Source organism: Coturnix japonica, chromosome 23, assembly GCF_001577835.2.
Source record: "Coturnix japonica isolate 7356 chromosome 23, Coturnix japonica 2.1, whole genome shotgun sequence".
In the NCBI taxonomy this organism is placed as follows: Eukaryota; Metazoa; Chordata; class Aves; order Galliformes; family Phasianidae; genus Coturnix; species Coturnix japonica.
This window is the reverse complement of record NC_029538.1, coordinates 1,428,986-1,452,547: the sequence shown is the minus strand read 5'-3', so window position 1 is coordinate 1,452,547 and position 23,562 is coordinate 1,428,986. Positions and strand designations below refer to the sequence as shown.

The 23,562-nt window shown below is 40.5% G+C and overlaps 1 protein-coding gene across 4 annotated transcripts; it reads right to left on the bottom strand.

Moving 5' to 3' along the window:
* Positions 1-1,408: 1,408 nt before the first annotated feature.
* Positions 1,409-22,904, bottom strand: HNRNPR (heterogeneous nuclear ribonucleoprotein R). Of its 4 annotated transcripts, none has more exons than XM_015883529.2 (11): positions 22,770-22,902; positions 16,862-17,027; positions 14,499-14,617; positions 14,003-14,110; positions 13,377-13,490; positions 9,661-9,837; positions 8,533-8,668; positions 6,598-6,803; positions 5,803-5,952; positions 4,176-4,297; positions 1,409-3,981 (listed from the first exon to the last, which is right to left on the bottom strand). In XM_015883529.2, the coding sequence occupies exons 1-11, from the start codon at positions 22,842-22,844 to the stop codon at positions 3,372-3,374; spliced, it is 1,983 nt and encodes a 660-aa protein (XP_015739015.1). In that variant the 5' UTR covers positions 22,845-22,902; the 3' UTR covers positions 1,409-3,371. The 4 variants fall into 4 exon arrangements, with proteins under 4 accessions (XP_015739015.1, XP_015739014.1, XP_015739017.1 ...); XM_015883528.2 differs by having other exon boundaries at positions 16,862-17,030; positions 22,770-22,898; XM_015883531.2 differs by lacking the exon at positions 16,862-17,027 and having other exon boundaries at positions 22,770-22,904.
* Positions 22,905-23,562: the final 658 nt, after the last annotated feature.

The window sequence follows — 23,562 nt, the reverse complement described above, 5'->3', positions numbered from 1 at the left end:
CTTGAGAGTTTCTTTAGAAAAAGCTTTAAGCAATGCAGTTGTCATTCTTTCTAATGATTACACTATAGATGATGAGTCCTGAAAGCAAACAGTTGCTACAAAAAAAGTAAACAAACCTTTTTATACTTTGGGAAACGCAGGTTAATGCTTAATGAATTAGTAAAATTAAAAACTGAATTTAGTAAATTGGTTATGTTAAGAATGTGCAAGTAAAGCCTATAACAACATAACAGCTGTAAAATCTTTTGCACAAGAGTTTTGGAATTGCTATAAATCTAGCAACCTACTTTTTTATTACTTATAAATCAAACACCAATACAGACATTTAAGCAACTGCTATAAATGAGTGATCAAATGATGACTACAATCCCATTTCATGGCTCCTCCTCCAAAACCAGCAGGACACTGATAGAACTTTAATATTGGCTTACAAATTGAAATCCATTTTCAACATACTTTAGAAGAGGAATTTTGCTAAGTTATACTGAAGAAAAGATCGAAGCAGATGCATGAGAGTAAATTTATTTTCTTTTGACTATATATCAGAATTGTGCTGAGAAGATTCTTCCCTCGAGTGTCTCTCATCACGTACAGTAGATTTTCCCACTGTGCTACAGTATTTTTGTCCCATTTTTTTTATTCCAATAATTTTGTTAGATAAGTTTGAGTCCATTGTACATCAATATTGAACTAAGCTGTAGTACACGTGATCTTTATGGATTCAGTGGGGTGCTGTTGCAAATTTAAGAGGTGAACTTAAGTATCCATCAATCACATAAATTGCAAAACTTGGTAATGCTATAAACTCTTACGGATTTGCATTTTCAGTTATAAAAATGTATAGCTCAATTGTCATATTCAATAAAAATATTTGGATAATTAGCAATTTTGGCAGAAACAAATACAAGATGTAGCTTTACAGTTCTTGAGGAAGACAATTTTTGTTACTTAGGTGCCTTGTAAACATTAGAATTGAAGTGTTTCACTTCCCCACACCTCCCTCCCCCCATAAACATGCACTGGCGCTTCATCTCTCTTGGGCTAACACTGGAAATCCACTGCATGAGCTGCTACCTCTCTTCCAGGATGGACCAGTATTTAATTTTGATTCCAATTAAATTGCCCTAAATCAGATCCCTTCACAATGATTAATGCAATATAAATATCTATTAAGACTACAGGGTTCTGACCAATATTGCAAAGCCTAGGTAATCACTATAAAGTCATACTAATGGAACAGATTTGCCTTGTATTAAAACAAAATTACAAGCCATATCCTTACCACAAGCAAAAGCCTGAAACGCATACCCAGGCAATACCCCTCTGACTTCACTGCTCAAGTAAGGAACAGAGAGGACAGGATTTGGCCCCATTAACTTTATGAAATAAAAAACAAGAACACAAAGAAAAAAAAAAGAAGGCTTTAACATACTGAAATACTAACTTAGGAAAACATTTTTTTTATATTAACAACCAATTACATTAATTTGAAAGGGAGAGCCTGACAAAGGGGCAAACCCATATTTGCGAACCAGACATACATCCTCGCTTCAATTAAAACTCAAGTCAAACCATGCAATTACATACCAGTCCCACAACAAATAAAGCGTGGGAAGGCTCATCCTTCTGTTAACATTCTGACCAAATACAATTCAAAGACACCAGACAGGAATAGAAGACAAAGGGAGGAGTATGACCACTGAAGCTTAACTTGCCCAATAGTCTGTTTATAATGCTGTAATCGAGTATGAGCAACATATCTGATTTGGATGTTTAGAGGTCCGGCAATAGTTTTCTTTAGAGAAAGATTAAATCCTTTTGTTTCTCTTTCTTGAGAAGCTAATATTCTTCACTGGGGTACAGAAATGGCTCAGATGCAACGGAAGAATGTCATGACTTGCCAGTTAAAATTGACATCTGGGAACGTCCAAGACAAGGGTCAATAAAAGCAACACATAATACCCCAATAACATAGCTAGGAATCTCCCCAAAGGATAAGATGTAATTTTGAAACAGCCTTTATTACAAGGCATGAAAATTCTAAGGCAAATTGTTCATCATGGCAGAACATCAAATTAAAACGTCAAGATAGAATTATGGAGAACATGGAGAGTATGTTTGTGTTATCTGTAGCAAAAAGTTTGTTGTGCCACAGCACCTGATTTATCAATTCTCATCCCTACTCAAATATTATCTTTAATTCAATAGAGATGATCGAGATCGAAACCATTTGTGTGTGTTTGTACACTGAATACAATATGGTTGGATCCTAACATAAGAGCCTCTAGAGGGACTTGACAGTACATAACAAAAAGGAACAAAATTAACACCATTGTAGGCTCTGCTTCCTTCTCCACATTAGAGAATTACGTTTGAATCAGATTTCCAGGAATGTTTGGGTACAGTTCAACACTTAAAACAAAACAAAATAAAAAGCTGCAGAATTAGATGCTGGTAAGTTACTGAACAGCAATTAAACGAAGGGTGCCCTTCAGGCTATTGGTAATTTCTCCTAGTTTTCAGTCTGATGTCCACAGTGCTACATGTTGGAAAGCACGAGAAATTTTGCATGAATTTGATCACTCACATAGGCAGTTATACTTTGAAAGCAATGTTTTTCGCAAGAATTACCAATGAAATAATGTTTTAGGACACAATTGAATTTGAAATAGGTAATGTTTTGAATAGATTTTTGAGTTTTATTGAAATCTTACATGAACAAGAAATTGGAAATACAATCACATCAAGGAACAAATTGCCACGGCTTTGACGTTTGAAGCCAAACAAATTTTGTAGGGCAGATTTTCAAAAAGGTGTGAAGTTATAACAATTTAAAAACACAGTTAACCTACTTCTAGGAATGCAAAACATACAATCATGTTATTTTCAATACAAGAAAACTTAATTTGTTGTAATTTCTTAAAACTACTAAGACAAAGCACTAGCTTTTACTTTTATGTACAGCATACTCCTATGTAGTCTATCCCAAATCCAAAAAAAAGAACTGTCCAAAAACCAGAGGTTCTGCAAAATCATGATTGAACAGTGTGCCATTCCTGCTTTTAAACTGCTAAAATGAAGCCTAAAATAATAAAAGCATTGAAACCCCAGAAGGAGTTCAGGAATTCTGCAAGCCCAGTAATGTCCAAGTGCATTTATGAAAAAAACAAAAAAACAAAAAAAGAAAAAAAAGAAAAAAAAAAAGAAAACTAAGAGACTCGAGTATATACACAATAGAGTGATTCTTCAGCCCAATACAAATGGTAGCCAATCGCTACTGAAGGATGAAACATTAAGCCAATTTTGTTTTGTAGTATGTAGAGCTATAGCCAATTCTATGTTTCCAAAATTCTCGATCCCTCCTCACTTGTCTACTTCCACTGTTGCCCATAAGTATCCTGATAAAATTCCTGGTTGTCATTATTGTAACCATAGTTACCGGCATAGTCACCACCTTGCTGGAGCGGCTGCTGAGCGATGGGTTGGGAGCCCCAGTTCTGCTGGTTATTGGTCTGGCGCCGCTTGGAATCTGGCTGGTTGTACCCATCTGCCTTTCTCTTGCCTCCTACGTTGCCCCCACGGTTGCCCCTGGCTCCACGAGCACCGCGTCCTCTCTGCTGCTGTGCAGGACCCCCTCTCCCACCCCTGGCTCCTCTTGGCGGTCCCATGGGTGCCCCCCTCTGTGAATAGCCAGCTCTACCTCTTGGTGGTGGTGCTCCCCGCCCCCTAGGTGGTGGAGGTGCACCTCTCCCACCCCTTCCTCCTCCTCCTCTTCCTCTTATAGCATAGCCATCTTCATAACCATAGTAAGGATCTTCATATCCACCACGATAGTTATGGTAGTCATAGCCATAATAATCGTAATAATCTTCATATCCGTAATAGTCAGGGGGATATCCATATCCACCTCTCCCTCCACGGCCTCTGCCTCTAATAGGAGGTGGCATGCGAGGCGGAGGGTAGTAATAATAGTCTTCATACCTATTAAAAAAAAGAAACACACATTAATTTAGCTTGAAAACTCTCCCAGAAGAAAGTATAAACTTCCCCTTGTTAATTACCAACATCACGGAGGGGAAAAGAAGGAAAAAGGGGGTTCAGTTTCTTCTAAACTCTGTGTTTTACAGCAGAATTTAACTTTGCAGTATAGTAGTAATTCAAGAATGAACACTCACGCAGTACTTCTGGAGGCCTGCCTGGCAGCCTGACGTTCTTTCCTTTTCTTATCCGGTGGCTTTGCTAACACTATTTCAATTTCTTCCCCTTCTATCTCTTTTCCATTCATTTCATTCATAGCCTGTACAAAAATTAGAAGAGAAACAAGGAAAACTCATTTTCAGCCAAGAGGAAACCAGAACTTTCAGGGGGAAAAAAAAGAAGTTGGTCGGGCTACTGCTTTGTATGTCTTGAAGAGAATTCTTCCAGGTTATTCTTTCAAGCAGTTCAAATGAGGCCAAGTTAAAAAAAAAACAACACATTTTCTTTGTATCAGAAGGTAAAAGAATCTCAAACCATATGGAGCATTATATTTCAAAAAGTTACAGTGCTACATCTGATTTTTATGTTCCTGAACTCCTTAGAAATAGTTCAAAGAGTTCTCACTACACACGCTGACATGAATACTCCGTGTACTTGCAAGGAAGGCAGAATGCACACATGAGAGACAGCATTTTTATATTTGGACTATCGGAATGCACTGAAAGAGTATCTCAGAGGACAGCAAGTATTTTTACACATAGCTGACTGTGAACAAGAAAGGACACACACTTAAGGGGGCAAAAAAGAACAACAAAAGTTGAATCTTGGCAACTTCATGAAGTAATACAGCAATCCTCAAGTAACAGACCACGTGTAATCTGTAATTATCAAATGCATGCACAAATAGTACTTGATGTACATACACAAAGTACAAGTAGGACTATACCTCCCTGTTCTCTGCTTGGAGTTACTGCCCTGCACTGAACGTGTCTGGGTACAAATACATGAATTAATAAAAGGCTCCATATGTCTGCACAGACCTATCTTCAAAAACTGTAACAATAAGGGTTTATTTGAAAGAAGCTCAGAGAGTACAACAGCCACTGGAATCAATTAATGAGTTCCATGCAATCCATATCATAATATCGCTTTCATTAAAAACAAACAGCACAAACATACACAGAACTAACCCACAGAATTCACAAACCAATTCAGCAGCCATAAAGAGGAGTCAGACAGGGCAGATATACTGCTGCATGCTACCTTAAGTTTGAAAATGAAAGACCCTCTGAACTATGTAACCCCATACACTACACAGCTTAAGAGACTCCATGGCATAAGACATTTCCTCCACCACCTTCCTGCCCCCACGCACGACTGCTTTCAAATACTTTTTATAAATAAGGAGTAACTTCTACAAACTACCCTGCAATTCCTACACAATATTTCTGCCATTCCAAAAACTACACAGTCTTTAAATAAGGGTCTTTGAGAGACAACTGATACCTTCTGTCGCTTCCTCAGAAAAACTGTCTAGGTTGATTATTTTTTCCTCCTCTTCTCTAGACTCTGCTGCATTGGTCTATACCTCTTTTCCAGTCTACTTGTTAACTTGGAACAGTTTTGTTCCTTGCAAGTTTCACATCCTCCTAGCTACTGAAATCATAGGAACAAAATTATTAGTAATAGAATTTTCACAAAAGGAGCCCTGCTATACACGCTCTAGAAACTGTCATAAGATATTCACTGTTAAGGAATTTCTAAAAGCATCTTCACAGAGAGCTCCTCACATCTGATCTAGATAAGCAAGAATAAACAACCCACCTTCACTGCTGCACCTCTGTCCTCAAAATGAACAAAAGCATAATCCTTTAGTTTCTTAACTCTTTCCAGCTTTCCAAATTCAGAGAAGGATTTCTCAAGAATTTCTTCTGTCACAGTAGTGGCCAAGTTTCTTACAAATAAAACTTTCACCTGATGATTAGTGAAAACAGAAGTCTTTAGAAGTCAGACATCAAGGAAAATGAACATTCACTTAAAACATTAAAGAATTTTTGGCTAACCTTACAAATTCCATATCCATTAACAAAAAAGAGTTACCTGTATACAATTCCTAAAATTTATCTCCTTCCATACTTTCCCCTCCAAGACCAGAAAAATATTCAACACTGATTTTCTGCTCCTGGGATACTACAAGTCCCAGTAAAACTTTAGTAAATGATCTCAAGGGTAACAAAGATTTATTAGAAAAACTAAGGGATAAAAGTCACAATATCATTCTCTATGCTGCATTTCATCTTCATCTCACTCTGGAAAAGTTTCATAAGTTACCTACCCAGTGTGCATCAACACAAGCAGAATGGTAACAAGACAGACTGGTGTGCCAATCCAGGAGGATAAACCTGTACGTTATTAATTTAAATGTGAACAAACTGAACAAGTTCCTCATGTGTTACACAGCCAACTAAATCACAGTGCTCAACCCACAGCATTTTGGATGGCTTACTACAAAAAATGTCCTGTGACTTCACTCCACTCCCTCGAACTAGTAGCATCACTCAGCTAAACCAAGTTAATTACTGCAGAAAGAAACTCCTCCCACATTCAGTTTTCACTTACCTTTGCCATGACTTCTGGATCAGGTTCCTCTACTGGATCAGCCCATTCAACTGTAACAACATTTCCCCAGACTTTCACTTTGCCACTCATTAAGCGACGTCGAGCTTGTGCTGCTGACTTGTGATCTTCATATTCCAAGAAACAAAATCCTCGATTCTTCTTTTTATCATCAGGTTGATGATATAAGATTACATCCACCAAACCCTCTGAAAAACATGTCTTTAGTATTGAGCTTTAAGAGGGAAATAAATAATCCTAAGTCTACTATAAAATGCCTTCAATTTGCTTTTGTTAAGTTTAGAGGCCATGTATTACATCTGAAAGGGATGGGGTGTAGGCACAATAAAACACAACAAAAATATTTATCCAGTTTATCCAGAATCAGGTTACCTACGTGGTGAAACTCTCCAGAACAAACTTACCTCAAGACTAGGCCCTGCAGAACATCGCTGTGAACAGTTCAAACAAAGTCAGTTTTCCATGTGGTTTTACCATTTTTACATTAGTGAAAAACCATCACAATTAATACACAGCATCCCCCAGTCCTCCAGGGGAAGCTAATGGAACTTCACTGACATCTCTCATAAATAAATAAATAAAAGAGGAGAGACAACTAAATAAGCATTCACTTTCCATTTTCCCCACTTCCCTGCAGTACTAATAAATAGCAATCCTAAAAAAAGAAGCAGTAAGTTAAAACTCCCCTACAGGACAAAAGCAGATCAAGACTTCAACTTCTCATAAAGCAGAAGCATCCTTTCAGTGATGTGCCAATTTCTTCCTGCTTGCTGTACATTCTGGTGAACAACAAAGAACTAGGACAGAAAATCTGTCACTCCTATTTCTACAGCAGCATTCCCCCAAAATAATTCTCTGTTCCCTTTTTCCTGCCACTCCTCAACAACACATTGTTTGAGACTCCCACAAATGCTTCTCAGGTGTGAAAGTTGAACCTACTGTAATTTGTTACAAATACAGAGACTTCAACATTAACCTAGAATGGATGACAGAATTGGGACCTCCACTGTTTTTTCTGAGTTCGTTTGTGCTGTTTCCATTGCAAATCATCTTACAGCATCAATCATTTAACAAGCATTAAAGCAGGTACTGGTCCTTTTTTCTTGGTGGAAGAAAAGCTGAACACAAGTCAGCAGTGTGTGCTTGCAGCCTAAAAGGCCAACTGCATCCTGGACTGCATTAAAGGAGGAGTGGCCAGCAGGGAGAGGGAGGTAATAGCCTCCATCAGCTCTTTTGAGACCCCATCTGCAGTGATGCATCCAGGCCTGGAGCCCCTGGCAGAAGGAAGACATGGAGCTCTTCGAACAGACCCAGAAGAGGCCACTAAGATGGTCAGAAGGCTGCAGCAGCTCTCCTGTGAGGGAAGGCTGTGGGAACTGGGCTTCTTTAGCTTGGAAAAGAGAAGGCTCTGGGGAGACCTCACTGTGGCCTTCCAATACTTAAAGGGAGTGTATAAACAGGAGGGGGAACAGCTGTTTAAGAGGGTGGATAGAGGCAGGACAAGGGGGAATGGATTTAAACTAAGACAGGGGGTGTTTAGTTTAGATATTAAGACGAAGTTTTTCACCCAGAGGGTGGTGATGCACTGGAACAGGTTGTCCAAGGAGGCTGTGGATGCCCCATCCCTGCAGGCATTCAAGGCCAGGCTGGATGTGGCTCTGGGCAGCTGGTTGGCAACCCTACACATAGCAGGGGAGCTGAAGCTAGATGATTATTTTATTTCTTTTCAACCCAGGCCATTCTATAAGTCCATGATTTTATGGTCTACCATAAAGTATATTTCAAAATGAAATTTTGGAATAAGATTTGAAAATAATTTAAATAAGATCTGAAAGCATCAGTCACGTTACTACAGCTATGAAAGAGGCTGAATGGTATTTTGCAATCATTACAAAAAATCATGATGAAGGTGTTTACCTGTGACTTTATTAAACTCTTCCAATATGTTTTCCTTTGTCTTGTTCTTTGGAATTGACCCAACAAATAATCTGTTGTTTGCCACAGAGATGCATACTCCAAGGTGCTTCCCAGGACGGATTTCGTAGTTGTCACACTGAAGAAATAAGAAGCCATTCACTTGCATTATCCAGTACAATATGGCTGAAAAGATCCCCATAACCTTAATATCATCTGCTTCAAGTTCTACTATCCCCATACAGAGTACATTGAATTTGCATTGCAAAAGAATTTCTAGAATTGCAATATTTAGGTCAGTGTCCATTTGGACGCTTCTAAGTTCAGGTTTTCCACAGAAAATTTGTATACTAATGAGAAACTAATGCACAAGGAACAACATGTAACATACAAACTGCCCGGGGTAAGTTCACTCACCTCCGGTTTACCTCAGACTTCAAACCTACTTCTAGACAATGAGCGACTACTTCCTGTTCTTGGACCCAATATCTTTCAAACAGGACACAGTGGGACTGAAGTTTAAACACTGGACAGCTTCTGAAAGTCTCTTAATTCTGTAAAAGCTTTCAGCCATTTAACTGTGACTATATGCATATAGTCAGCAGCACAACAACTTCAGTAACCTTGTTCACATCTAAGAATTATACAAAACTTTCCCAATTTTTACCTTAAATAAAACAGTGATTCATACATAAGATAACTTTGCAAAACAGATTCAGATTAAGGTCATAGCAGTTGAGCAAGAAGTTTATCTTCTAAAGCTGCTTTACCTAAACATCAGCCCCAGATCCCACTGGTACCTGTGCAGCAGAAGCAGCAGAACCCCGTCATGCAGAAGAATCTCAACTTGAAAAATTCACACTTATCAGCACTAAAAGAACCTTCCTTTTTCTATTAAGAGTGATTAGCTAAAAATTTAGTGTGCCTCATTTTCCTTTCCTCCAGTAGCCTGTGGAAAATACTTCACCTGGATGCAAATCTGACTTCTCCAGATAATGGCGAAGTAGAAGATGAGTGTGAGAAGGGAATAAGATACAAGACATAAGGAATCCATTGACACAAATTTACTTAATTGGTCCAACACCCAGGGAAAAAAGGCCAGTCTTTCACCAGGGGCATATTGTTACTCACCAGTTTGACTGCTTCCTGAGCTGCATCTTTGCTACAAAAGGTAATGAAAGCATAACCTCTGTTTTGACCAGAAAGAGGATCCATCATGAGGCGAAGATCCCAAATTGCACCAGCTTTCTCAAAGAGTGGCACCAATTCATCTTCATACAAGTCCCGGGGAATCTTACCAACAAAAACCTATAAACGAAGCGGACACTTAACAAAAGCTTTTTCAAAAATCTAAACTTTTAGTACTTCAAAGTTCCAGGAAGGGAAGCAATCTGCATCAGAAATAATCACAACAGAAACGCTGTAGTCTTCGCTAGTAATCACATTATTTTATCTGCTACTAAAGCCTTCTAAAATCCCAACATCAGTGTTAGATTTTGCATATACAAAACCTAGGTTTATAATTTGTATCTAAGAGACTGACCTTTCCACCACTGAAGAGGTAAATACTTCTTACCTGGTCATAAGACCTTACAGGCTACCTAGGCAGGAATCCTGCAACATTGCAAACCAAGCACTTCCTTACTCTTGCAGTATTTTCATATCATTCCCTAGTCCAATCTTGATTAGAAAGATACAGGAAAAAAATAACAACACAAAACCCTAGATATCCTTAATAAGTTGCCCTAATGCACAGCGTCACTATTAACATATATCTTATCTCTCTTCTGTTTTTGTTTCTGATTACACTAACTCAATATTTGCCTACAAAAACCTGGAAATCTCATTTTTCTTTCTCACACACAGCAGTGACTATTGAACTCAGTACAGCTCACCAATGCTAGGCACACTTTGATGTTATATTGGCATATTTTGGTTTTAACTCCAACTAAGTATTAGTCAGCTCTTCATCTTTCAAATTAAAAGAACCTCTCCTGCAACACCCTGCACACCTGCTTAGCAGATAATTCCAACACTGAAGGACATACAGAATACCCACGTAAGCATTGATAAGAACATCAATGGCTGGGGGGACTTGATGATTGATTTAAGAAATGTGGAACACTGATCATTTTAATCCAAACAGAAATCAGATCTTTTATACGTTTCTTTACATTACACAAATATTCCTAAAATACAGTTTCCAGAATGTTTACTTAATGGAGCTTAGACTCTTTCATTCAGTGTGAACAACAATAAAAAAAGAAACAGTTTTATTGTTACTGATCATAGATTTAATACCAGAGCCTATGGGTCTGCTTTACAGAAAAGCTCAGAAATCCCTGCAATAGCTGTATCCATATGCGCTGCCTACAGCATTTCACTCCAAAACCCACGCAGAGTTTTCAAAGACAAAAAATGATAGCATGATGGTAGTGCACATGATAGAACTCCAGCTTGCTATTAAGACAGGGAAACCATCAGTGGAAGAACTACCTGATTTTTCTATGCTGAAGGCTTCCCCTTCCTGCTTTTCTTCCAGTATCTTTGACTAAGTCTCTTAATTCCTATATACAAACTTCTGACTACCATGACTTCCACAAGAGGAAATATATGCTACAGACTTAAACAAGCAACAGAATTAAGCATTTCACTCTAACACATTCACCCATGACCTACATTCTAGAGTGACTTCACATATAGACCAGGAAGACTAAATGTCTCTATGGGAATAATGATACATCTAAGTGAATCTGGCTTAGAGCCTGTACATCTGAATGCATTAACAAATAAGATCAACAGCAGACATGAGAAATACCAGATGAACATCTTGAATGACTTAGATGAAACATCTACAATAGCCTTTTTTGTTATTATTTTAGGTAGAGCAATAAGCTTGAAAAGAATCTGAAATACTACAGAATATGCGTACCATGTCTTGCCTCATATTTCAGTTCCACGTGACTATTACTATAAAGAATCAGGTTAACATCAGCATCTCAAGAGCTTCTTCAAAACATCACCTGCACGTCATAGCACTCTTGATGCACTTTGCAGTCAACCTTCTAAATGCCAGATTTAAGAGCAAACACATGTGGGCCATCACCTGACTAGAAATGAGCTTACAACCCAATTCTGTTCATCCCTCATCCACTTAACTGAAGTATTCCTTGCTGTGATGGAAATTATTGAAATATTTATAACATTTGCTTTTCTTCTCAGCACATAATCTTGAAATTACTATGTACAAATTACTACTGTCTTCACATCCTCTTATTTCATTTGACCACTGCTTTTTAAATACTTTGAGCTACTTTAAGTCAACTTAAATTCTTATTATTTATACAAGATTACTTTAAGATTACTAAAAAAATAATACTGTTTTTCAGCAGTGCTTGTATATACACTTAAGTAAGATGATAAACTGTAACTAGAATGGAGAAAGTGCACCTAAGTAGCGCACGATGAGTGGTGCAAGCGATCAATGACCATCATTCAGTGTAAGGATCCATTCTGCTTCAGAAAAACCTATTTGGTGCACAAATACTTAAGGCAGATACATCTGATGAAGAAGCTTACGTAGCATGCATTTTCTTGAAATCAAAAGCAGTACTTGCATATCCTTAAAAAGAAGTTTGCCATTGCTGGCATCAGTGACAGCTCTGGCACCAACAGCTCAGCTGGCACAAGGGATACATCTCTCGTCTCTGCATACTTCTAAACACAATATTAGAAGAGAGGTTTTTACACTACCATACAAACAGAACTTAGAAAAAAAACATCAAGAATATACAACACCTGACAATTTGCTATAGGAAAAAGAACATCACAACAACGTACCAAGTCTCTGGGGTACAATATAGTCTGTAACATCCACCATAACATAAGATTGTGTTTTAGATCTTGATTACTATTTCTCTGAGCTTAACAGCTACAGGCTGAAAAAAATACTTCTGGATGTTTTATTAAGGTAAGATGATCAGTATCTCAACTAAACTGAGCTGTAATCAGGCTTGAATTGCTACTAAATGCCAGCACTGGTTCAGCTGAGGTAGGATTTTTGTAACTCGTTAGCTGGGCTAACCCTGATTCATAGGAGAAGCATTTATGTTCTTAAGGGTGTTTCCAGAAGTCACCCATTCTAAAAGCTTCCAGAACCTTATGAGTACAAGAAAACAAGCTCAATACAATCAAACACAGTCAAGGCCAAATTTACAGCTTTCCTCTGACCTCCTACAGAGACTAATCATCACCGATAGCACAAAATACTTGAGTTTTCAAGTATTTTCAGTCTTCAGGCACTGTGCAAAGTAACATTTCATATCACTGTGTATCATATCACCATATGTTGGCAAAACAGACGTCTAAACCACCTTCCAGAATAAGAAATGAAAAGCATTTCAAAAACAAAGAAGATACGATCCTCTCAGTGTAGCGGTTTCACTATCAGATCATGACAGCACTGAAGATGTGTTTTGTAAAGACTGGTGACTATTAACGAATTATTTGCTGTCATTGCAATCTAAGCTGACCTCTTCAAAACTTTGCATGAAGTATCCTAATGCAATTCACTCAAGTCTTTACCTTCTTCCAATACAATGCATAGAAATATTTGTTACTGCTTACTGAATCTTCCCATTATATCCACCTGCTTTCTTCTCCTCAAACAATGATGCATTTTTCCTGCAGAATACTGAGGGCTAAGACTAAAGAAGGAAAATAGAGATGCAAGCTTTCCTCTGCAATGTTTTAAACTTTCCCTCGCAGTATAATTTATTTGCCAGTCTTTCTAACAAATGACTTTCCACAAACACACAAAATAATGGCGTTAGTCTGTGCATACTAACCTCTGTTCCAATACCAGGCTGAACACCAGAATACACAGTATCTGGAGGAGGGCCCCCATATTTTCTCTGTCCTGTAGTTACATCCAAAGTGTAACCAGTCCTCTCTAGCAAAGCCTGAAAAAAAATGGAAAAGTATTCACAATATAGTTACACACAGAGGGTGGGGGCCACAAACAACAGAATCTGTTTCTGAGGTTACTGCAACCCTTGTTTTCTGTTTGCAATATCTTATGTAGTGGCCAAGGAACTCCAGAAGTTCTCACTAGCTTTTGGTTTTGCACAACAGAAAGACCATGTCTTAACATATTCACCAACTCCAAGACTCAGTCTTGTTGGAATGCCCAATTAGTCTCAATTTTATCAGCTTGTACAAACTAGTGTAAAAAAGACAAGATAACTCTGAAACAGATTATTATTCTTTGTGAAGTTCATGCCTGTTGGTAATTGTGCAATCAGGTACATCTACATTTCAAGCAAGTATTCTCTCTTTTCAATCTTGCATACGTTCCTTTAACGTGTGGATGCTCTTATCAAAGCAATATTGATGCCTTCCAAGCATTAAGCATTACAATTCCTTCAGTCTGCATACAGGTAGTACAAAACAATCAGTGTTTTCAACACGTTACCTTGATCTTTGCTTCATCTGGTCCCTTTGTTGATTCCTGTACTTTGCTGCCTTGTTTCTCTCTTTGCCTGTAGGTCTTCATAACTCCACATAAAAATGCACTTTTGTTCTGTAGATACAATTTACAAAAGAATTAAATCGGGGGTATGAAAAGCTCTGGGAATATACCAAATCCATACCGTGAAGTCACTAGATAAGACAATGCCAGGTACCAAAAGAATCCTCTTGATAAATGCAACAATTAACTGATCAAACTAATAGGCATGGAATTTCAAGCTATATTTTTACCTTATGTTCTCAAAAGCACTCATTGTTATTATCTGGGAGCTTTAGTTTTGCACGCAAATACCCACAACATTTAGGGAAACTTTTAAACAGGCCCGTGATCTGGGTTTGAAACATACAGAACATGAAAAGAGTTTCTACGTATCAGCTCTCCTGCCAATAGCGCACACTATTACACTTATGTGCTCACACTTCTGGAGCTCTCACCTTACCTGTACATGCGACAGGTCACTTTCTTTAAACTGCTGTAATACAGAGAGGGCTCCTTCTTCATTAAATTCCCTAAGAGCATCAATTGCTCTTTCATCAAGATCGACATAAGCTACCAACCCTAAAAGTTAAAGATAAAGAAGTTACAGATTTCTATTAAATGTCATGCAAGCTAAGAACTATGCAGTTTGCTTTTAAAAGTCCATAACAGAATTATATATTTAATATAATTACATATTCCTACACAAGTATATGAAAAAATATGAGTACAACAATGAAAAAAGTTAAATTAAAATGTATATACCTAAGCATTAACTGAAGTGCGAGATTACACCCCATGTGTAACAGCTTTCTAACATTCGGAAATCCAACAGACAACTCTGGCTCTCTTCTAACAATTTGGGTTTTGTTTGACTCTTAAGATTCACACTTCATTCTCTTGAATGGAGCTGTTCTAAAGTAAGCTGACATATGAACATTACACGTAACCTAATGTATGTGAAAAGGAACTCTCTAACTGAAGATCAAACACTCACAAAGCGCTACAAAACATTCAATAGAATGGTTTGGTCACTCTTTCCTCCTTACTTCAAAGAGCAAAAATCAATAAACTGCTTATGCCTAAAAATTGATTGAATTTCACTTAGTTTGTTGCTCTGTGCAGTTCGAGAGCCAGAATTCAAAAAGCTTCTGTTTTGAGCCCTCTCAATGTACCCGAAAAGGCTAATGTTAATTTTACAGGTACAGACTCCCCCAAGAAACACTGGACCAGTTCTGAAGCACTTTTCCTGTTTCAGGATCTTTAACAGCTTTGTGGGGTTTTTTTGCTCTCCCCTTTTGCAATGCACTTGCACAAGCTGTGGAGTATGAGGACTTTGTGTTATTAACACCTGAGCTATTGAAACCACACAGGGAAAATTAGGACCAATAACTCCACATGCTTTGCAACAGCTTGATTTCCAGAATGCAGATGATTTAACTGCTACTTGCTTTCAAAAATGCAAAGTAGTGCCAAGCCCAAGGACTACATTTCAGAAGTGATCCTGCATATCGGAAGGCACCTGTATCTTTCAGATGAGACCTCAGCAGATTAAAAAACCCAAACTTCAACTTTCAATTTAGCTCTGGTCTCAGAAGCAGAATGTTTCACTGACAAACCCCTGCACAATGTGAATATCTGCGGTGGCTTTAAGGAAATGCAAATAAATGTTGTCAGGTTACTCATGCGATGGAATTATACTAGGTAGTTTGGTTCTGGGCTGAAAAGCTTTTAACTCCCTTGAGAACTCCTCACGACACAACCTAACTAGCACACAGGTTAGACCCCACAAGTTCCTCTGTCCAGGCATTTACTCCTTCTCTCAAAGCATCCAGTGTACATCAGCATGACCCACAGTTAGAAAGTGCATGGCTATGCCAATAAAAGCTTGTCAAGGCTCGATGAAAGCTCACTGTGAATGACTTTCAAAAGGCATCATTCACATGACCCAGAATGTCATAGTGATGAAGGGATAAAGTATTGGTTTTTGAACTGCCTTCGTTTCATCGGTGGAATTTTGACTCTTTTCAACAAAAAACTGTCATCGTGCCACCAAGGCATTGAAGATAAGCACATAAAGCAGTTCTACTGCTTCTTATACATTTGTTCACAGAACACGCTCTAAAGAGAAAAAAGAAGCTTCTGTCTAAGGACAAACTAATACGGGAGGATGGGATGTTCTAAAAATCAAATAGAGAAACCTTGGTCTATAAAGAAACCTTTCCTCTAGCAGTTGCAGAGACCACTTGCTACCAGCAAAATATTACTCAATTTGCTAGATAGCTTAGTCCTCATTTGGTAAAAAAGCAGTTAGGATCAAAGTGAACTTCTCAGTGGACTGACAGACATGGGTTAAACTGTCCACTCAGAACTAGAGAGAACACTAAATCCACAGGCAGACTCAATTCAAATGTAGTCCCAGGCAAGACAAGCTCGTTGTTTCCCTCTCTAGGTCATCTGTCCAGCCCTTGAGTGTTTAAGAACCACTGTGAGGAGTTGACAGTAGAAAAGTAAAAGCAAAATGATGATTTGGATTGAAGGAAAAAAAATATGTACAGTTTAGTATGCTCAAACACATCTTTATTTGACAGCTAAAACTAGTGCTCTGTGCCCTAAAGCAACTAAGATAACACATACAACACTAAGGACGTGTCAAATATTCAGTCAATGTCAAACCCAATTCGCCTTTAGGGAAGTCAAAGTAGCAAAACATTTAGAGCTACACAGATCAAAAACAACGTATTTTTAAACCTTAATCTATAAAAATTGGAAAATGGTATGCCCTCACTTTCATAACCAATCAGAAACAAGAAATGCATATTATACCTGTCTGAAATATTTCATCAAGTCTCTCTGCCACCTTCTGTGGGAGGCCTGCCTCTATCAGTGTCTTGTAGTGTTCTGTGTGAGTTACACTGGAAGTATCCATTGGTTCTTCCTCTTCTTTTAACTGTACCGCATTACCATTCACCTGATTAGCCATTTTATTATGCTGCTGGAAAAAATTCAGGAGCTATATTACAATAAGCCAGAAAAAACTAGTTTGTAGGACAATGCATGATTTATCTAAACTAAGTTGTATACATGCTGCAAATGACCTGTATCAGAAGTTTTATTTAATATCTTTTGGATGCAGCTGATCTAAGTTGCAAAAGAAAGTACAACCCTTAATACTGCAGAAAATGTACATGGAAGAATTTACTTTTATTTTCTCCTCCTTAAGTGTACTTCATGTACAGAATGATGGCTAAACTTTCCATTGTCAGCGAGTTCACTGGTTACCATAGCAGCTAGAATGCACTGGGATACGATCATAACATCCTTCAAAGAAGAATCAGAAGAGCTAGTTGCTATTTCCATTTCCCATTCCTCCGCTTTTAAAACAATCGGTTACAATTCAGCCAACACATAACCCTGCAGGGCAGCTTCACGTACACAAACGTCAATACTTGTTTGCTAATTTGCACTTCCTTCAAACCCAACGTTCTGCATGAAACTAACCAAACACTTTCTTGTTGCACTAACAGAACTCATTAAGGATAGGAAAAGAAAAATTGCACTCGCGAGCACAGTAAAATTGCAAGCTGCAACGGAGCTGTTTGCAGGCGTTTGTACTCAGATCCCAGCTCTACAAATCAAACTGCTTTTATACCAACTTACTGGTTTCAAAGGAAGCCATGACTGCAGCGTCTCCAGTTAAAGACTTGCTTTCAGGATTAACTGAGAAATGCACAACTGTCTTGTCAGACAATTTCAATGGGCTTCGCCCAATTCATTAAGAACAGTTTCCATTTCTCAGTTCGCCAGCCAGCTGATACGTGGTGCTCTCAGATACAAAGGCTGACAAAGGACAAATCAACTACCCAGCAGAGAACATTCGGATGATCAGTTTTTGAGTTCAGAAATGAAATGAGCCTCAGGCTTTAAAAGAGAGGGAAGAAGTCAACGATCAGCAGTGAAATGATAACCAGATAGACATATGCAGCATGGCAAGAGCAATGCAATTAAGTACTGGAACACAGATACGAAGAAGACTCAAGAACAAGCTCAGTTTTCATTTTTAAGACTCTGAAACCTCAAGCTATTTACTATGCTGAAAAAAACAAGATAACCACATCTAAATCAACCCCATGTACATCCATCCCTTCTAGACTACACCTTTGTGGAAAACAGGCTATGATTTACATTCCTGAGCCAAAAAAGTTGTTCTTTTTTTACTACAACAGCCTTGACTTGAAGGGCAACCTTAGAGATAGAACACAGCCTCATGTTAATTCTCTATCAGCTGTTCATTTCTTTATGCAGAGAGGAAACGAGGTGAAGTCTTCCATAGCTACATGGCATTTATACATACATTCATTCTGTTTCTTGACTCAGAAATCACTTTCTGTCAGTTTACTCCACAACAGAAACTTAATTTCTTAAAAGCAAACGTGATTTTAGCCCAAATACAGGAGAAATAATTGATACCTTAGGACTATAGTAACACTTACATCTCAATACAGAATTAACTGAGCATTCAAACACTGACTGAATGCCAGGATTCCACACGTACGGATACAAAACATCATGGCAAATGAAAGCCAGGCTGATGTCTGCAACCTAAACTGCATCTGCAACAGCGCTAACTTGAAACAGTGCAGGACAAAGGGCTCAGTTACAGAGAAAATACTTTGACTATATATATCAAAAATGCCTCAGATGTTATACAGAAACAAAGATATACAAAAGATCAGTGGATTTTTGGCTTCTTTTCACCTCCTTACTGCTTTATAGCATCCATTACTTACACACATCTTCTCCATACAGAAACAAAAACCCAGGAGGCTAATCCAAGTGATCAATCCAGAAAGCTATTGAAAACAATTACAAGGGCCAACGAGGTTCGGAAGGTTTATAGCAACCTTACAGCATTCACTTTTTCTTCTGTGAAACCAAATAGGTTTCCAAGTATCAGATTCTAATACATTCAGCACTGCTGAGCACGTTCTTGGACTTGGGTAGAACTGAACCAAAAGCTGAGCACTATTCTGTGTCAGTTAGAAACACCTCAGCTCCAATAACCCAGAGCCATACAAGATCTGCAGCCCAACAGCACTGAGACCTTCACACCCATCAGTGTGTGGAGCTCTACCTACCAGCTCCGTATCCCATTACTACACAGCACCACAGCTGACCAAAGGCTTTTCTAAGTCGGCTTTCAGTCAATTCAATGTAAGTCCCAGCACTTTAATCATTAGCCGTACAATCCATCATCCTTTAATAACTATCAGCCTCAAAAATAAACTTAAAGTCAAATGCCGTCTGTGTCCACCAATCATGAAAGCTGTGTTTGGCTGATGAAATTTCAGCTATTTCCTGTCCCACAACCTTCACTAGGAAGATACTCTGGGAAGCTTTTAAAACAATGCAGCTGTCAAAACACCCAAATCCCACCAGCAGCCTGAAGAGATGTATTTCTCTTCACCTATTACATTAATAGATGCTACTTTGGCTTTGCAAGCACAGCCTCAAGTCTGACATCAGATGGATTTTCCTTTCCTGATCAGCAACAAGAGAAGCTGCATCTCTTCCAGCACTGCAATCCTCAGCCTGCATCCAGCACATGCATGAGTGAAAGCCATCACTGAAACAAGCCCCTCATGTAGATCTCCCTCTTGACATCTGCTAATGCAGCCATTAAGACAATGCGGCAGTAAGGAAAAAATGATTTCATGATGTTTTTTATTCTCCTCTAAAGAAGTTTAGTAGTGAGTTAATGAGTGATTGTGTTTGTACACAGTGTGTGTGTGGCTCAGCCTGACAGGCCACAAAGAAAAGCACAGGCATCAAATACTGTGCTCCACAGTCTCCTATATATTGAGAAAGAGGGAGACTGAATAGCAAAGACTTTTGGTGTCCATTATAAGCAAAGGTTCACATTAGAATGTGTTGGGATATGTGTTTGCTTTTATTACATGCAGAAATGGATGAATTTAAAACAGCATATAAAAAACGTGCTTACCGAGCGAGCAGTAAATACACATTGGGGGCAACTTTACACAGCCAGGGAGGTTCCATTGGTACCTGAAACGCTGCCCACCTCCAGCAGCTCCCAGCTGCAGCACTGCAGGCAAGGGGAGGTGATAGGGGGTGGGTTTGTTTGGCAATTCACACAGCTGTAACTGCTCCTTCTGAAGGCCAGGGATACTCACTCATAGCTGACATACTTGGGAGCCATCCACTATCTGTCACCTGGAATTCCTGCATCTCAAAAGCTGGACTTGCAGAGTGACTTGTCCCTTTGTTTTTTGTCAAGTAGATGCTTTTGGATTAGTCAGAAATGAGTTTCTTATTCTTAATAACTCAAATGGCTCTCAGTACTTTTCCCAGGGATAAAAAAAAAGCCTGCAACACACATCAGCACCAGACAGTGCATGGCAATGGGGATAGAGAAACTTAATGTCAGCCTTACTCTGACAGTCACTGGAACAGCCACGAGGTCACCACTCCTTCTGTTAGACCCATACTCCAACAGAGGTTGCCACCCACAAACAAAGTACTGACCACTTAATTACACATTCCCAGTCTAATTAACTGAAAACATGCTTAATAACAGCTTCATGGAGCAGAAACGGCAACTTCTGGTAGAGGGAAACAACAGTGTTAACTACGAAAGGCAACATATTCATTATCTATCAATGCTGTTTGCAGCTTTGCTATGTAACTTTTGATTTCATGCAGTAACTAAAACACTTATTTAGCTCAGGTGCACTGGAAGCATTACTAAACTCGTGCATTAAAACAGCACCCAAGTCATTTCTGACTGCTTACGTTGCTATTCCTCCTATTGAGCACGTTATCTGTAGGTCCCTGTTATCTACAGGAGTTAAATCAGATTAAAATAGCGTTAAGCTGTGACCTTATTGCTTTAAGAAACGGTTTCAAATGAACCACAAACACGGTCCCTATGAAGTGTTGAGTTACACTTCAAAAAGATTCTTATCTAAGCAGAAAGAAGCACATGCACAAGGAGATGGGAACTCGCACAAAGTCTGAATGGGGAGTTTATTAAAACCTCATTAGATTCCTGCTACACCCCTTTATTTCTTATGTGAATGCATTACTGCTATTCCCTTTGTACAGCCATCACAGAAAGCACATTTTAATAGCTTCATTACGATACATTATTTATTAGTATGAACTGTGGGAAGACTTGTTCGGAAGTTATCACGCCCTGAAAGACCTACATGTATTATCCCAGCTGCCAGCACTGAGCTCTCAGCCTTTCCCAAAGCATCATCTAACAGAATGGGATCTGAGAAACCCCATTGTGATGCTGACCTAAAAGCCTATAGCACAGCGTCCCCACCAAGTGACTCACATGCAGGTTAGCAAGATGCACACTTGTTTCAATACAGCTACATCAATAACTAATAGGCTTTGCTAACTTAAATACAGTCTGAACATCCTCCTTCCTAACTGGACTTGGCCATTTCGAGCTCATCTGCTTGGCTGGGTCATACACAACAACACAAACAACACTCCAAGCTGTGCTTCAATCCAAACAAGCATTGTACTGATGAGTTGATCCTAAAGGAATGTGGCTTTTCATTTGCTTGCAGTGGGTTTTGTTTTCTGCCTTAAGTTCAGTGTTAGCAGGAAGCTCAAACATTGCACTAACAGCAATGGCACCGAGACAGCAATACAGCATCTAGGAGATGAACCCAGCGAGCAGACTCTACCACATTGCAAACGCAACAGTTTGCATAGAGAAGTAAAAACGACACTAAGATACAGGACTCTGGGAGAACTTTTGCTTTGCAGAGTCACACAAAACAATCTCAAATCAGAAACGAAAAACAAAACGAAACAACCCAGCACCGGGTACATTAACATCTTTAACAGCAGGAAAGCATCACTGCTGGGGGTAGGGGAGGGGAAAGGGGTTGAGGGAGATCCAAGCAACTTCCTTCATGGAGTGATGGCCGTTAAGGCCCAGTAACACACAGTATCACAGTGTTGTGTGGGTTGGAAGGGATCTTAGAGATCATCGAGTCCAACTGGGATTCGAGCCTCCTGTGTAGCAGAGCGGCACTTCTACCACATGCGCCACAGGGGATTCGAACCCGGGCCTCCGGTGTTGCAAAGTGGCGTCCTTAACCAGAACTTAACAAGAGCCTCGTTTACAACATAACGATAACAACACGCGTTTAACTCGGAACGTTTCGGTAACAACCTTAAGTAAAAAAAACACCCTTAAGCGAAGCGCTGAAGGTCTCCCTGCAGCTGCACCGCGCGGCGCTGCCACAGCGCCGTGTTTTCCGCCCCATCCCTGTGCAGCCCCCCCGCACCAACCAGCGGCAGCTCCACCACCTCGGAAGGGCCGCCCAGGAGCCACCACGGCCCGGCAGCAGCAGCGCGGCCCAACCCGCTCCGCTCCCGCTCTGTTCGTGCCGCCCTCCCCCGCTGTTCCTCAGTACCCGCCCTCAGGCCGCTCCCGGCCCGGTTCCCTCCCACCATCACCACTACCATAGCCATCACCATCACCATCCCCATCACCGCCCCCCGAGCGGCCGAGCCGCGCCCTGCGACGCCCCCGACCCCGCGCGGCGCTTCGGGCCCGCCTCCGCCCGATCCGGGCCTATCCCGAGCGCACTGCGGCCCTCCCCGCCGCGGGGCCTACCCGGCCGCGGAGCACCCGCACCGCACGGGGGAGACTCCCCGGCGTCCTCGGCGCCTCCCGGGGACTCACCGGAGCAGGCCCCGCTCGGCGCAGCTCGGGCCCAAGCAGCGACGGCAAATGGCGCGCGCTCCTCCTTCTCCTCATGGACGGCGCTGCGACCCCGGCAACACGCGGGGTTTCCCGGAACTGTTTCCAGGGACCGCAGCTTCGCCCACTCACAGCCTTCAGCTCTAAACGAGCAGTCGGCTCCACCTATAGGAAGAGGGAGGCGGGACCAAGCGTGACTCGTGAAGACCAATCGGAGGGAAGCGCTGTAACCAATCAGGCGGCGCCTTCAACCCGGCGCGCCGGCGGGGTCGGAGCTGCGGCTCTTAAAGGGGCAGCGCCACCCGCGGCCTCGGAACAAAGGGAGGGAGGGGGCGGCGGAGCTCCGCCCTGCGGCCCGGCTGGGACAGGGAGCCCCTGGGGTCCCGGTGGGGTCCCGGTGGGCGCTGCCGGGGGTTGAGCTGATGGCTCTTAATCCGAAGTGCGGCCTAGTGGGTGTATAAGGGAACCAGCCCTAAGCGAGTGCTATGAGTGCACTCCCCCCATAAGGGCTCTGTGTGGGACCTGCTCTGAAGGACATGAGCTGGGTTTCTGCTGCCCAGGTGTGCAGTAATTAGCTAATTAACCTGTGATTAAATAGTGTTTGCCTGCTGTGCCTTATTTGCTCGCTCAGGCACAGGCTTGAGCAGCTCATTGGCAGCACTGCTTTTCTCATTGGGCTTTCTCTCACCCTGCAGCCTCAGAGCTATAAGCAGAGCAGCCCTGTGCGGTTCTTGCTCTCTCAGTACTAAATCCAACTGCAAAATGTTGCTCCTGA